Here is a 14,180-nt window from a genome sequence, read left to right as displayed (position 1 = left end):
CACCTATTTATACTATAGTCGCACCGGTAGTGACGTCATGGCTGTCACCGGCCAACAAGTTGGTTTTTTCAATGTATGCTTCAGACACGGGTCACAACGAGGCGTTCCCCATAGCGACCCCTAGAGGACGCAGTTCGGAGTTCCCATGAAAGGGAACTCTGCCTTGCTACCTATAGAAATTAGTTTTTCATCATAATTAATAAATTAACTTTTGTGCATCAGGGAGGAAGAACAATTTCTTTGTATTGCAATTCAGTAAATGCCTGCATCAACTATTAAACCAGTTTAAACACTGACTGTTGCTATAATGTCAAACACACAAACACAAACACACACTCTCAGAAACACCCAAACACACACTCTTAGACGCACACACACACACACACACACACACACAAACACACTCTCAGACACACACAAAAACTCTCAGACACTCACACACACACACACACACACACACACACAAACTCTCAGACACACACACACACACACACTTTCAGACACACAAACACACACTCCCAGACACATACACAAACTCTCAGACACACACACACACACACATACACAAACTCTCAGACACACACACACACACACGTGTCTGATGGAGGGATGAACTCTGGGTGACGGCAGCAGGTGTGAAATCATCAGCAGTGTAACGTGGGAGGTGACCTTTGACCTCAAACACTGCTGCTCGTGGTCCTGGGTGAAGGTCAGGTAAAGGGTCAGAAGGTCAATGAACAACAGACACCGATGAACACCGATGACTTGTGAGAAACTTCTGTCCGGTGTTTGTACAATTCAGAAACTGGTCCACATGATGAAGGAGTGACAGACGTCTAAAGAACCAGTCAGTCAAAGCTAACATCACTTTAAAAAAATGCAACAAAACTTCTCTGTAGCGTCAGTAACACCAGCAATTAAATCAATCTAAACTGGCTTTGGCATGTAAATAAAACTGGCTGGTAACTTCGAGAAACTGCAGTATTAGACAACTAGATAGTGAAGTGTGTCTACAAAAATTTAACAAACTTGATACAGAAGATGCAGTTCGAATTTAAATACAAGGAAGAAGAATTAAAATGAAATTCACAGAAAATTATACACTTTGAATGTTGGCTTGACAAAAACTTTGTAGACCAGGGTGGAAGAACACTTCATTTCCCAGAATGCATCACCTGTGTGAAATGTCATTTCAATTGGACGTGGTCAATTCAATTTAATTCAAATTTCAATGTAATGAATTGAAAGGGAACCAATTCTTCCGTTCTGACTTTTGCACGGATCCATGAAACCGCAACATTGCACACAATAATCAAGCGCTGAATGATGTAAACGAATCAAATCCAAAACTAGAGATCTGCCAAAAGCATCAGACATCTATCCAAGCTGACTGAACTGAAATGAGGAACAAAACCACAAGATTTGAGACTGGAAATGATCTCACACATGATGCTGTGAGTGACACAATAAACCGGTTCAATCATTCAAATATATACAGTATTCACAGATGAACAGAAAGTTCAAAAGTTCAAAAAAAATCTTTTGTTACATTAGAAATGTCACTTTTGATCAATTTATGCGTCCTTCATGAATAAAAGTGTTACTTTTGAACAGTAATGTATCACAGTTTCCACAAAAAATGTGAAGCAGCACAACTGTTTTCAACATTGACAAGTACTGTATAAAAGCAAAAACAATTTCATGGCTGAAAAATAAATATTCGGTTTCTGTCCAGTGCGTTCTCACTCACCCGTCACCAGCAGGTGTGCAACAAGTTAATATTAGGACCGTTTCAGTTCTTAACCAGCCCACAATAACATGCCGGAGGAATTTCTGCTCTTTTTCTGCTTTTTTCTGCGTTTAACTGTGAAAGCTGTCAGCAGATATTTGAGCGTATGAACTTCAGCTGAGAGACGTGATAATGGATTTAAGAATTACCTGCTGTACCGAACGCCGATATTTCTGTCTTAACCTGCGATACACACTCACACACATGCGCAAATATTATCCTACACGCCGTCTGTGTTTGCTTTGCTCCACGAGTGTGAGACACTAACGGGCTGCTGCGGGTTACTGAATAAAATATTACGAGTCTCAGGGCTGAATGGAGCTTTGTCGTCTTAAAACAGTAAAACGTTTCCGGTTCAGTCGTCGCCTTCATATTGAACCGTGGCTTCAGATTTGTGTGCAGCTATTTTTGGGCTGAATGATGAGAGATGGTGTGTGTGTGTGTTGAGAGTTTAATGCGTCTATAACACTCGCTCATGATCCACACACAGTTAACGGACAGAAAACACACTCTAATGGAGATTCTGTGAAGTCCTAGAGGCAGACTGAATAGGGATTGACGTTATTCTGAGACAAATCTTTTAAACTGGAACGTAAAAAGTATACTAGCCAGTGTGTAACTAACTCTGTACTCTATACAGTTGCACCATTTGTTCTTAATTAAGGCAGAACATAGTTATTAGGTCGCAAGCTCTCCGTAAAGTAATGCTTAATCACATAATTTGATGTTTACCTTCAATTATCAAACATCAATCTTCAAATTTAAATTGAAATGCCATGAATTTCAGTTTGTCCTGTTAAGGCTGATTCTAAATTATTTTGCCTTTTGCATCATTTAAAAATAATGTTTCCACTGAATTATGATACTTACAAATATTTTATATGAGAAAATCATTCAGAAACTGTATTTGAAATACTGAAATGATACAAAAAACATAGGAAATTATATTTACTGTATTTAATTATTATGACTGACTTTCTTTCGTGATGCACACAGAAGCGCACTATTTAAGCGCACCTATTTAAATAGGCCTAAGGTTTGTTTTGAAGAGCCACTAACAAGCAATTTATCCACAGTGTTCTCTCTTAAAATGTAAACTACTGTAAATGTCAGATGTATTTGAATATATGAGCTTGTCAGGTACAACGTGAGCTTACTGATGCAATTCAATCAATCTGCTGTTTTACTGTTTAACTGTTACTCCCGTAAATATTTACTAGTGCACACGTCGTAATTCACATTTCATTCAAGTTTCATGGTGCAACGAAAAAATATTTAGTAGTGTGCAAGTCGTAACTTCCGTTTCATTCACGTTTAATGGTGCCACGAAAAAATATTTAGTAGTGCACAAGTCGTAACTTCCATTTTATTCCAGTTTAATGGTGCAAAAAAGATATTTACTAGTGCGCAAGTCGGAACTTACGTTTCATTCATGGTTAACGGTACAGCGAAAAATATTTAGTAGTGTGCAAGTCGTAACTTCCGTTTCATTCACGTTTAATGGTGCCACGAAAAAATATTTAGTATTGCAGAAGTTGTAACTTCCATTTTATTCCAGTTTAATGGTGCAAAAAAATATATTTAGTAGTGTGCAAGTGGTAACTTCCGTTTCATTCACGTTTAATGGTGCCACGAAAAAATATTTACTAGTGCACGAGTCGTAACTTCCATTTTATTCCAGTTTAATGGTGCAAAAAAAGATATTTACTAGTGCGCAAGTCGTAACTTACGTTTCATTCAAGTTTAATGGTGCAAAGAAAAATATTTAGTAGTGCGCAAGTCGTAACTTCCGTTTCATTCACGTTTAATGGTGCAAAGAAAAATATTTAGTAGTGCACATGTCGTAACTTCCATTTCATTCACGTTTAATGGTGCAAAGAAAAATATTTACTAATGTGCAAGTCATAACTTCTGTTTCATTCACGTTTAATGGTGCCACGAAAAAATATTTACTAGTGCACAAGTCGTAACTTCCATTTTATTCCAGTTTAATGGTGCAAAAAAATATATTTAGTAGTGTGCAAGTCGTAACTTCCGTTTCATTCACGTTTAATGGTGCCACGAAAAAATATTTACTAGTGCACAAGTCGTAACTTCCATTTTATTCCAGTTTAATGGTGCAAAAAAGATATTTACTAGTGCGCAAGTCGTAACTTACGTTTCATTCAAGTTTAATGGTACAACTAAAAATATTTAGTAGTGCGCAAGTCGTAACTTCCGTTTCATTCACGTTTAATGGTGCAAAGAAAAATATTTAGTAGTGCGCATGTCGTAACTTCCGTTTCATTCACGTTTAATGGTGCAAAGAAAAATATTTAGTAGTGCGCATGTCGTAACTTCCGTTTCATTCACGTTTAATGGTGCAAAGAAAAATATTTACTAATGCACAAGTCGTAACTTCCGTTTCATTCACGTTTAATGGTGCAAAGAAAATATTTAGTAGTGCGCAAGTCGTAACTTCCATTTCATTCACGTTTAATGGTGCCACGAAAAAATATTTACTAGTGAACAAGTCGTAACTTACGTTTCATTCAAGTTTAATGGTGCAAAAAAATATATTTACTAATGCGCAAGTCGTAACTTCCGTTTCATTCACGTTTAATGGTGCCACGAAAAAATATTTACTAGTGCACAAGTCGTAACTTCCATTTTATTCCAGTTTAATGGTGCAAAAAAGATATTTACTGGTGTGCAAGTCGTAACTAGGGCTGCAACAAACTATTATTATGATAATCGATTAATCTAGCAATTATTAGAATGATTGATCGACTAATTGATTATTTTGCTGATTAATCAGTAGACATTTATTGATTATTCAGCTTTTGCAATTAGTTAAAATATTGAGTTATACATATTCTAACAAATAAATTAAGGTAATCACTTCAGCTTTTGAAAGTCATATTATGTAACTACAGTTATACAATTAATTTATACAAATAAATATATTTGGCACTCAACATGAGATGGCAGAGAAACTCTCTTATTCACCATTTAATTAGCTAAATGAAAATGTAGCTGAATGACACATCATTCTGCCTAAAATATATTTTTGTAAATCATATTTTTGGATAAACTAAGATTCACAACATAATGTCTCTTAAAATACCGTATAGGGTTATGATAATCAAAACGGTCCCGAGCTAGATCAAGCTTTGATCTCTGCAAACCAAACTATAACTTTAATGAAATGTTTTTTCCCCACTAATAAAAAGATTTTATCATTTGCTAGCTCCACACTGGAGAACTGTTTTATAACAGAAAATCAAGTTGTAATTCTAACTGAAAGCGACACTGACTCTGACTTTTTCATGTTTAATAATACTGTAAAGCTGCTTGATTTAAGGCTACGGAATGACATGCCGTCGTGTAAATAAGATAAATAACATAAGGCTATTTAGTTTGTTTGATAAAGGAACAAGGTATAGACCTGTTCTATAGAAAAGGTAACTTTAAATGACTTCTGTTGTGATCTGGCGCTATAGAGAAAATAAAAGTAAATAAAATTAACTTGATCTTCAAGTGGGGCGGGGCGCCCCCCAATATAATGGCAGGGGAAACACTGATAAAGTACTATATAAATAAAAGTGATGTGACTGGACTTTACTGGAGTACTGAACTGCAGAGCTCGTGCAACACCCACATCGCTGTAATCAGATGCATTTTAAACTGCTGCTTTCTCACCGCTGTCAGTTTTTGATGTGTCTATTTTGTTATTGAAAGGAAAGCGTGCAGTATATATTTACATATTCATCCAAACGCCGCTCAGCAGCCTCAGGTTCGGCTGCGTTTGCTCTGAAGCGCTGCCGCTGCGTCTTCTTCTCTTGAATTGCATCAGGAGAGCTGAATTACAATCTTGCGCTATAGCACCACACTGGTCAAACCGAGTTATTGCAGGCTCTTACATTAGGTCATATGAGATCAAACGACTACTCGACGACAACAAACATATTTGTTGACAATTTTTTTTTGTCTACATTGTCGATAATGTCTACTAATCATTTCAGCCCTACCCACCACCCTTCTCTCCCATCTTCCATCAGGCAGGGAAGAAAATCACGATGAAAAACACTGTAAAGCTGCTTGATTTAAGGCTATCTATTGCATAAAGTACTATATAAATAAACGTGACGTGACTGTATTACTGGAGTACTGAGCTACAGAGCTCGTGCAAACATCCACATCGCTGTAATCAGACGCGTTTTAAACTGCTGCTTTCTCACCGCTGTCAGTTTTTGATGCATTTTATTTTGTTATTGAGAGGAAAGCGCGCAGTATATATTTACATATTCATCCCAAAGCCGCTCAGCAGCCTCAGGTTCGGCTGCGTTTGCTCTGAAGCGCTGCCGCATATTTTTCGACAATTTTTTATTGTCGACGTTGTCGATAATGTCGACTAATCGTTTCAGCCCTAGTCGTAACTTACGTTTCATTCACGTTTAATGGTGCAAAAAAGGTATTTACTAGTGTGCAAGTCGTAACTTACGTTTCATTCACGTTTAATGATGCAACGAAAAATAGTAGTGTGCAAGTCGAAACTTCCATTTTATTCCAGAACATTTGCAGTGCGCAAGTCGTAACTTCAGCAGCTATGTCCCTTTGTCTTGTCGCTAAAGTAGTGTATTTATAGGCTAGATATGAACGATCATTCGAAGCATATTATATGTTTTATAAGCAGTGACATAAGCATGTATTTGACCAAAATTCCAAAATTGTCAGCAAACTGCATGTGTAGCGCGGTGAATGTTTATGATAGTCAACCAATGGGATGCTACATTTTATTCCTTCTGACATTAAAGCTCTTGAATACGACAACAAGCGCGTAATCATGACTTCATAAGTGGGAAATAGGACATTTCCGATAGCACGTGAAGGCAGCATTACACAGCTGGTGCAACTGGCCCCAGTTCAAAGAGCTTTTACTGAAAGTAAACTACTAAGATTACTCAGAACTTCTGTAACGAAATGCACTAAAATTACATTCACACATCTGAACCTGTCTCTGCCTTTTTACACTGCAGGCAATCAGCTAAATCAGTCAGTCAATAAGCCTATACAAAGGTGTGCAGTTTAAATCGGGTTAGTTTTGAAGAGCCACTAAGAAGTAATTATTCACATAATGTTGGAGGTTTCTGTAGTTTATGCATACATTTACATTTCGACTAAGTGTAATGGTGTGACAGAAAAATATTTAGTAGACCAAGTCAAAACTAGACTAAATAGGTGCAACCGGCCCAAAGAGCATTTCATGAAAGTAATAATTAAAAAGATTTTTTGTTGATCAGTGCCACAAAAGCCAAGATAAATCCATTGATTGACTGAACTCTCCTACAGAAATAAATGAATAAACACACAGTCTTGAGATGGAGAGAAAAGCTGGATCTCTCACTCACAGATCAACAACACACGGTTTGATTAAACCATTTCAGTGCAGACATCTGACTGAATATACAACACGTGATCACCATCAATGAACAAAACGCCATGAAACACACACACACACGGCTCATTCTGCACTGTAAAAAATTACTGTGAATTTAACGGTAAAAGACTGTAAAAATGCTACGGTAAAAACCTGTTAAATGGTTAACGGTAAATTCCCCTACTATATATGGTGAAAAACTGTATTGGACATTACATGTATTGGACATACATTTTATGGTAGTATACCGTTTTTGGAGTGAAAAAGACCGTATAATTTACAGTGAATAACCGTAAATTGACATTCCCAGAATTCTCTGCGTTACATTTCAGATTTGATGTTATTTTGTTGAAATAACTATGTTTCTTCTTAGTTTTTTCTTATCAGTTTTGTATATTAGGGTTGTGTGTTACACCTAATGTTGTTAAATGAATGTTTATTGCATACATGTTTCTTGTGTGTTACCGTGATGGTGTTTAGTGTTTGTGTGAATGACACTGTGCACCTTCTCTATATGTTATTGTTTAAAAGCTGTATGTGATGGGCTTTGGTTCATCGTGTGACTTTCTCATCACCTCCTGCATTTGGTGGTTATCAGTGTATTACAAAGCTACAAAACAGATTTCAGTACTTCAATAGGTTGGTATATTAACATTATATCAGTTAATGAAATTATGGTATTTAACTGTAAATTTAATTTAAAACCTAAAACGTTGCTACCTTATTTTTTACAGTAAAATTCCGGCAACCACAGCTGCCATTTTTTTACCATAAATTTTACGGAATTTTTTTTTACAGTCTGGGTTTGCTTGGTTCGGTCCAGTAGGAATGTTTTAATGAATGTTCTCCAGTCTCTGGTTTTGTTTTCACCAACACATATCAGCACATTCCAGAAACTCTGAGCTCAGTGATGGATGCTCTTATGATTTGTGCACATTTTGTGGTTTTGTTCTTGATTGTGCGAGAGCTAAAAACGATCAGAACTGAGGCGGAGTGAAGAACTCAAGGTGTTTTCAGGTGAGGGACAGTCAACATCTACAATAAATATCACACACAGATAAAACAGGGCTCCACAGCTGTGTACTTCACTTCCAAACATCATCTGCTCTGATCACACTGTGCTCCAGGTTTGATCCGAACCTCCAACATCAACTCCTGTAATTCTGCCTGAACCGCTCTCAACATACACACTCCACTCAAACTCTTATAAACTTCATGTTTTAAATACAACTCCCCCCTTTTTTGAGGGAAACTCTTAATATCTGGTCATTCTGACATGATTTGTGTCCGTTCTGATGAAGTTTTTACTCCCCTTGTGTCAGTTCCAAAACCCACCCTTAACTTCTCATTTCCCATGCTTTTTTGTTTTTTAAACCCAGCCATACAGATTCATTTCTTTAAGGTGTTGTGGCAGCAAAACACACTGGAAGCCCAAAAATAAAGAAATCAAAGCAGGAAATGATATCACTGCTAAATACTACAGAAGGGAAGTGAGAGAACGCAAAAGAACCAGGAACAAGAGACACACCTGCTCTTAAAGCCTCCGTCTCCACCAGCACAGCTGAACACAATAATCACTGACTCATTATCATTGGCTGAGAGCCAGAGCTGTCAAATAATCAACCAATCAGAGGGACTCCTGGGCTGCACCTCAATTTGCATACTTGTACTTAAGTGCGATGGGATGTCATTGATGAAATTTGCTCATCAATTTGAATCATCTGTTAATTTTATGGTGAATCTTGTGATTTCATGTAGTAAATTTCATATGCATAAAAACTCAACTCTAAATTCTAAAAGAGTCATTCCAAACCATTTTTTTAGGTCTTTATGATTGAATTCTTAACTTGTATATACAATAATATTTACTAAAGAGTTAAAGCTAATTAAAAGGTAAAACTGAAACTACTTACGTTGAGTTGAATTACTGAAATAAATGAACTTTTCCACGACATTCTAATTTATTGAGATGCACCTGTATATAGTATGTTGTATTTAGATGTTGTTTAGCAAATTGTGCTGTGTGTTTAGTATTCAATAAAACAATTTTTTAAAAATCACTCCGAATACTGCTTGAGATGTAAGCTTTATTATTGATATAAGCTTGTGGAAACAGCTCTGCATAATAATATTTTTGAATCGTATACAAAAGGCCTGTTCCCTAAACACAAGAGACTTTGAAAACTTCACCGGGGAAATCAGTCAGACGCTCAGTCGCAGCTGTTTTTCTACGTAATGACGGTAAGAGGCGTCCAGACTTCCTGCGTCTCATGAAAACCCTCACAAACCCTGAGCTCACACACTGTTCCTGCATGTAACTGTAATGTAAAGAGGGTTCAGCACTAATGCAAGTTAGTTTCATTCAGTCTGAGCAAATCAAAGCTATATTATCACTCTAAAAAAATGGTGCTAAATAGCACTAAAAGTGACTCATTGGCTCGTAATCATAGGGGAACCACTTAACCACTACAAACCACTCTTTAAATGTATTATACAGCACTTCTGTCAAATGGTTTTATAGAGCCATAAGAGGAACCCCATTCTCCTCTTTAGATTTTAGATATGTTTGCTATGAATGGGAATTTACTACAATGGCAAAAGCTGTTTTGAATCACTTTTATGCTTTTCCAAGGTCAAAAAGTCTCATGTGGGGGCCTTGGAATATTTCCTTATAGGGGGCCCTTGGGGGCAAAAAGGTTGAGAACCAAATACACTGTATTTTATTGTTGTTTTTTACTCCTTTCCCCAGCTAAAGACTAAGAGTTAGAGAACCTTTAAAGAACTATACAGGACGGGTTCTTTGTAGTGCTATATAGCACCTCAACCACCCCAAAGAACCGCTGAAGAACCTGTTTTGTGTGTCTGTGTATTTTTCTGTTCGAAATTAACAAAATGAAAATAATAAACATCATAAACCATCTTCCAAACCGTGTTTTTGCCTTATCCTAAATCGCTAGAGTTGTCGGGATGGATTTCCAAAGAAACGGCATAAATAAATGAAAGAAGGTCAGGCTACTACTATATGCAGTGAAAGAAGCTTAAAGGGGTCATATGATACGATTTCAAGTTTTTCTTTCTCTTTGGAGTGTTACAAGCTCTTGAAAAAGACAGTATAAGTCATTATAATCAGTAATTATGTCTCCACTGGATGCAACAAATGCCTCGTTTGTAATGGGTTTTAATGTTTTTGTCTCGTCGCTCCGGCCGGACACAGCATCACAGTATGTGAGGGGCGTAACATTTCCGTCACACGCTTGAGGTATTCGGCCAATCACAACGCACTGGACAGCTGGCCAATCATTGGGTTATTTCAACCCAACTTTTGGGTTAAATGTTTACATTCAATTTTTAACCCAAAAGTTGGGTTAGTCCAAATTTGACCCAAAGTTGGGTTGAAATAACCCAGCTTTTTTTTTTCGAGTGTATATACACACACACACACACACACAAATATATATATTATTAATATATGAATATATTTTTTCTACTATTTGTATTATATACAAACAAATGGTGCATAATTTAGAGCTGCATATTTTGTAATATCATGAAATATCCACAAAATACAAAGTATTAAAGATTAAATATTATTATAGCAAAATATAGTACATTTATTTAAAAATATATGCTTACTGTCTTTGGTTTTGAAGGCCAAGTGTGACTCATAAGTGAGGAATAGCAGAGGACTAGATTAACGATGCCGCAGATATAAACTCAGTTTAATACAGTTGGAAATATTTGTGACATTGGAGACTGTGTGTGATGTCAGTCTGGTTTCAGGATGGCTCTGTGCGGTTCATCACGGCTCATATCAGAGAGCTTTCAGCAGAGCAGTATCTGGGTTTCATGGATCGCTGAAAAACACATTTCTGAGGTCAGACAGAGTCGAGGTGGATCAGAGGTGTCTGCAGACATCGAGCTGTGTTTGAGATGACTCTCAGTGGTAGAACATCACCATCTAGTGTCTGAACACTCTCACAACCTCTAACAGCATGAAATACAGCAGAAATTCAGCCAGGAGGTGCATACGATACACAGTGATTGGCTAGATCCTGCATAAAATGTATTGTAATTCTGGTGACCCTAAGCGCACCAGAGAACAAACGGCAAAACAAATGAAACTAGACCAAAGAACAGAATTACCAGAGAACTACAGGTTTAATGTTTTTTTATGGATCACTTTTGAATCAGTTTGTGATGTGAAAATGTCGTCTGTGTTTGGATCCTCACGGGGGTTTGAGGTGTCCATCTGCTGCACACTGGCCCTAAAAAAAACAAATACACATTAAAACTGGCTTTATATATAAACAATAAAAGTCCATGGTGTTCTCATTCAGACAGGGTACCTGTACCTGCTGTGTGGTGAGTTTGAGCAGGTCTTCATACAGTCTTTTCCATCGGTGCACCTCAGCCAGGAGGTCAGACGTCACCTCAACATCCCACCTGTGAGGAATCAAGAAACATCTTAGCGGAATGTAGAAATTAAAATAACAATAAAATCAATAAAATATCATTAAAATTGCAAAATAAATCAATTAAATATATAAAAAATTTAATAAAATAATGACCTGCTGCAGGATTCTGTGGATCGATTGAAATGCACAGTATTCCTGACAGTATCCAACTGCTCATTCACCTGCAGCTCCAGGGACTCCTTCTCACCTGACAGACAGTCCTTAAACCTGTCCACACACACACACACACACACACACATACATACATACATACACACACACGTGTGTGTGTGTGTGTGTCTGTGTCTGTGTCTGTGTCTGTGTCTGTGTGTGTGTGTGTTTGTTTGTGTGTGTGTGTCTCTGTGTCTCTGTGTGTGTGTGTGTTTGTTTGTGTGTGTGTGTCTCTGTGTCTCTGTGTGTGTGTGTGTTTGTTTGTGTGTGTGTGTCTCTGTGTCTCTGTGTGTGTGTGTGTTTGTTTGTGTGTGTGTGTCTCTGTGTCTCTGTGTGTGTGTGTGTTTGTTTGTGTGTGTGTGTCTCTGTGTCTCTGTGTGTGTGTGTGTTTGTTTGTGTGTGTGTGTCTCTGTGTCTCTGTGTGTGTGTGTGTGTGTCTGTGTCTGTGTGTGTGTGTGTGTTTGTTTGTCTGTGTGTGAGTGCGAGTCTGTGTGTGTGTGTGTGTGTGTGTGTGTGTGTGAGTGTGTGTTTATGAAATGGAGCGCATGGAACCTCTTGACGCAGCTCATCCACCTCCGCTGCTGCTCGCAGAGCCACTCAAACTGTTCGGCTGTTTCACGGAGTTTGCCGAGACTCTCTGAATACTCGCGCCGCAGTTCCTCCACCGTCCTCTGGTGGGCGCTGCGCTGATCGCACAGATCCTGCCGCAGGGCTTCATGGGACATCTGGAGCTCCAGCAGCTCCAGCGATTTACTGATCAATCAATTTAATAAATAAATAAAACAAGCATATGAATATTCTAGGATGATTTTTCGCGAGCGAAGAAAGGCCCATTATCTAGTGTATTGATGTATTAAGTTTAGTTAAGTAGTTTAGTCAAATAGTTTTACAAATGTTATTTTTGAGAATTTTGTGTCAGATATTTATACAGTCTATGGTCAGATCCCAAAAAAAATAATTTTTCATGTTACTTTCACAAATGTACACTTAGTTTCAAATAGTAAACCTTTTTTTGTTATTGCTTAAAGAATGAAACATTATTTGAATACAATATAGGCTAATAATAAAAAAACACTTAGAACATCTGATTTGCACTGTCCATGTAAACGGATAAACAGCTTGTGTGTGTGTGTGTGTGTGTGCCCTCTGATTTGCCACCTGCTTAGCTGCATCTCTAGGTCTTGTATTTTCTGAGTCTCCTCGCGGAGCTGCGTCTCCAGGACCTCAGCCTGCTGGGCTCTGAGCTGGGCCTCCTGGGGCAGCTCGTCCACCAGGCCCATGAGCTGCTTTTCTGAGCCCTGCAGCTGCTGTAAATCACAGCTCACCTGCTCCAGCTGAAGAGACAGCAGTGAGGCATCCCTCCAGCGCTCCTCCGTCACAGAGATTAAATGCTGCTGCAGGAGATCGGCCTGTTCCTGACACACACACACACACACACACACAAACAGGGGATTCCAGCACAACGCACAGTGTATACTGCATACGCTTTATGATATTTTTCAACTATGTGCAATGTTGCAGCAATAAGCCTTCCATACAGTAGTTTAAATGTAAATGTGCGGGAAATCTGCTCATTCTCAGGTCATCTCAGATCAGGATGAGTTTGTTTCTTCATCAGGTTTGTAGAAATGCAGCACTGCATCAGTGTCTCAGCAATGGATGCTCTGCAGTGAATGGGTGCCGTCAGAATGAGAGTCCAAACAGCTGATAAAACATCACAATAATCCACAAGTAATCCACAGCACTCCAGTCCATCAGTTAACATCTGGAGAAGACAAAAGCTGAAACACGCTTCCTCCAGTGAAAAAGTGTTCTGGTGTGAATCAGGAGAGAAATCTGCACAGATCAAGCACTGTTTAAACAGCTCTAAACTAATATGTGGCTGGATTTTGATGTGAGAGACAACAGCAGATGCACTTTTTCACTTTGAGACACTGATGCAATGCTACATTTCTCCAAATCTGATGAAGAAACAAACTCGTCCTAATCTTGGATGAACTGAGAGTGAGCACATTTTCAGCTGATTTTCATTTTTGGCTGAACTATATCTCTAAGTTCAGTTGTGTAGATCCTAAAATGCTGCTGCCATATTTTTCATGGTAAAGTTCTGCTTCGGCTGTACCTGCTGTTTCTGAAATCGCTCCAGAAGTTGTTCGTATTTGATGCTCAGCTCCACATAGAGCTGCTCCCTCTGACACACACGCACCGACAGACCCTCCATCTCTGCCTGCAGAACCTGCTGACGCTCACCAGACACCAGCAGCTCTCGCTGGAGCACTGCTACACGCACACACACACACACACACACACACACACACACACACACACTCACTCACTCACTCACTCA

At 38.3% G+C, this 14,180-nt stretch overlaps 1 protein-coding gene across 1 annotated transcript in view; it reads right to left on the bottom strand.

The window, feature by feature from the left end:
• Positions 1–11,274: 11,274 nt before the first annotated feature.
• LOC107704468 (tropomyosin-1) overlaps positions 11,275–14,180 on the bottom strand; it is a 3,845-nt gene continuing 939 nt past the window's right edge. Inside the window, exons 2-7 of the mRNA XM_016507397.1 lie at positions 13,956–14,113; positions 12,992–13,248; positions 12,386–12,586; positions 11,777–11,890; positions 11,561–11,651; positions 11,275–11,473 (exon numbers count right to left, since the gene is read on the bottom strand). Of these exons, the coding sequence (XP_016362883.1) occupies positions 11,435–11,473; positions 11,561–11,651; positions 11,777–11,890; positions 12,386–12,586; positions 12,992–13,248; positions 13,956–14,113 (860 nt within the window). The 3' untranslated portion in view covers positions 11,275–11,434. The remainder of the gene's footprint in view (positions 11,474–11,560; positions 11,652–11,776; positions 11,891–12,385; positions 12,587–12,991; positions 13,249–13,955; positions 14,114–14,180) is intronic.

This window comes from Sinocyclocheilus anshuiensis, unplaced genomic scaffold (assembly GCF_001515605.1).
Source record: "Sinocyclocheilus anshuiensis isolate Anshui unplaced genomic scaffold, SAMN03320099.WGS_v1.1 scaffold1067, whole genome shotgun sequence".
In the NCBI taxonomy this organism is placed as follows: domain Eukaryota; kingdom Metazoa; phylum Chordata; class Actinopteri; order Cypriniformes; family Cyprinidae; genus Sinocyclocheilus; species Sinocyclocheilus anshuiensis.
Note: the sequence above shows the minus strand (reverse complement) of the source record. Positions and strands in the feature narration are given on the sequence as shown.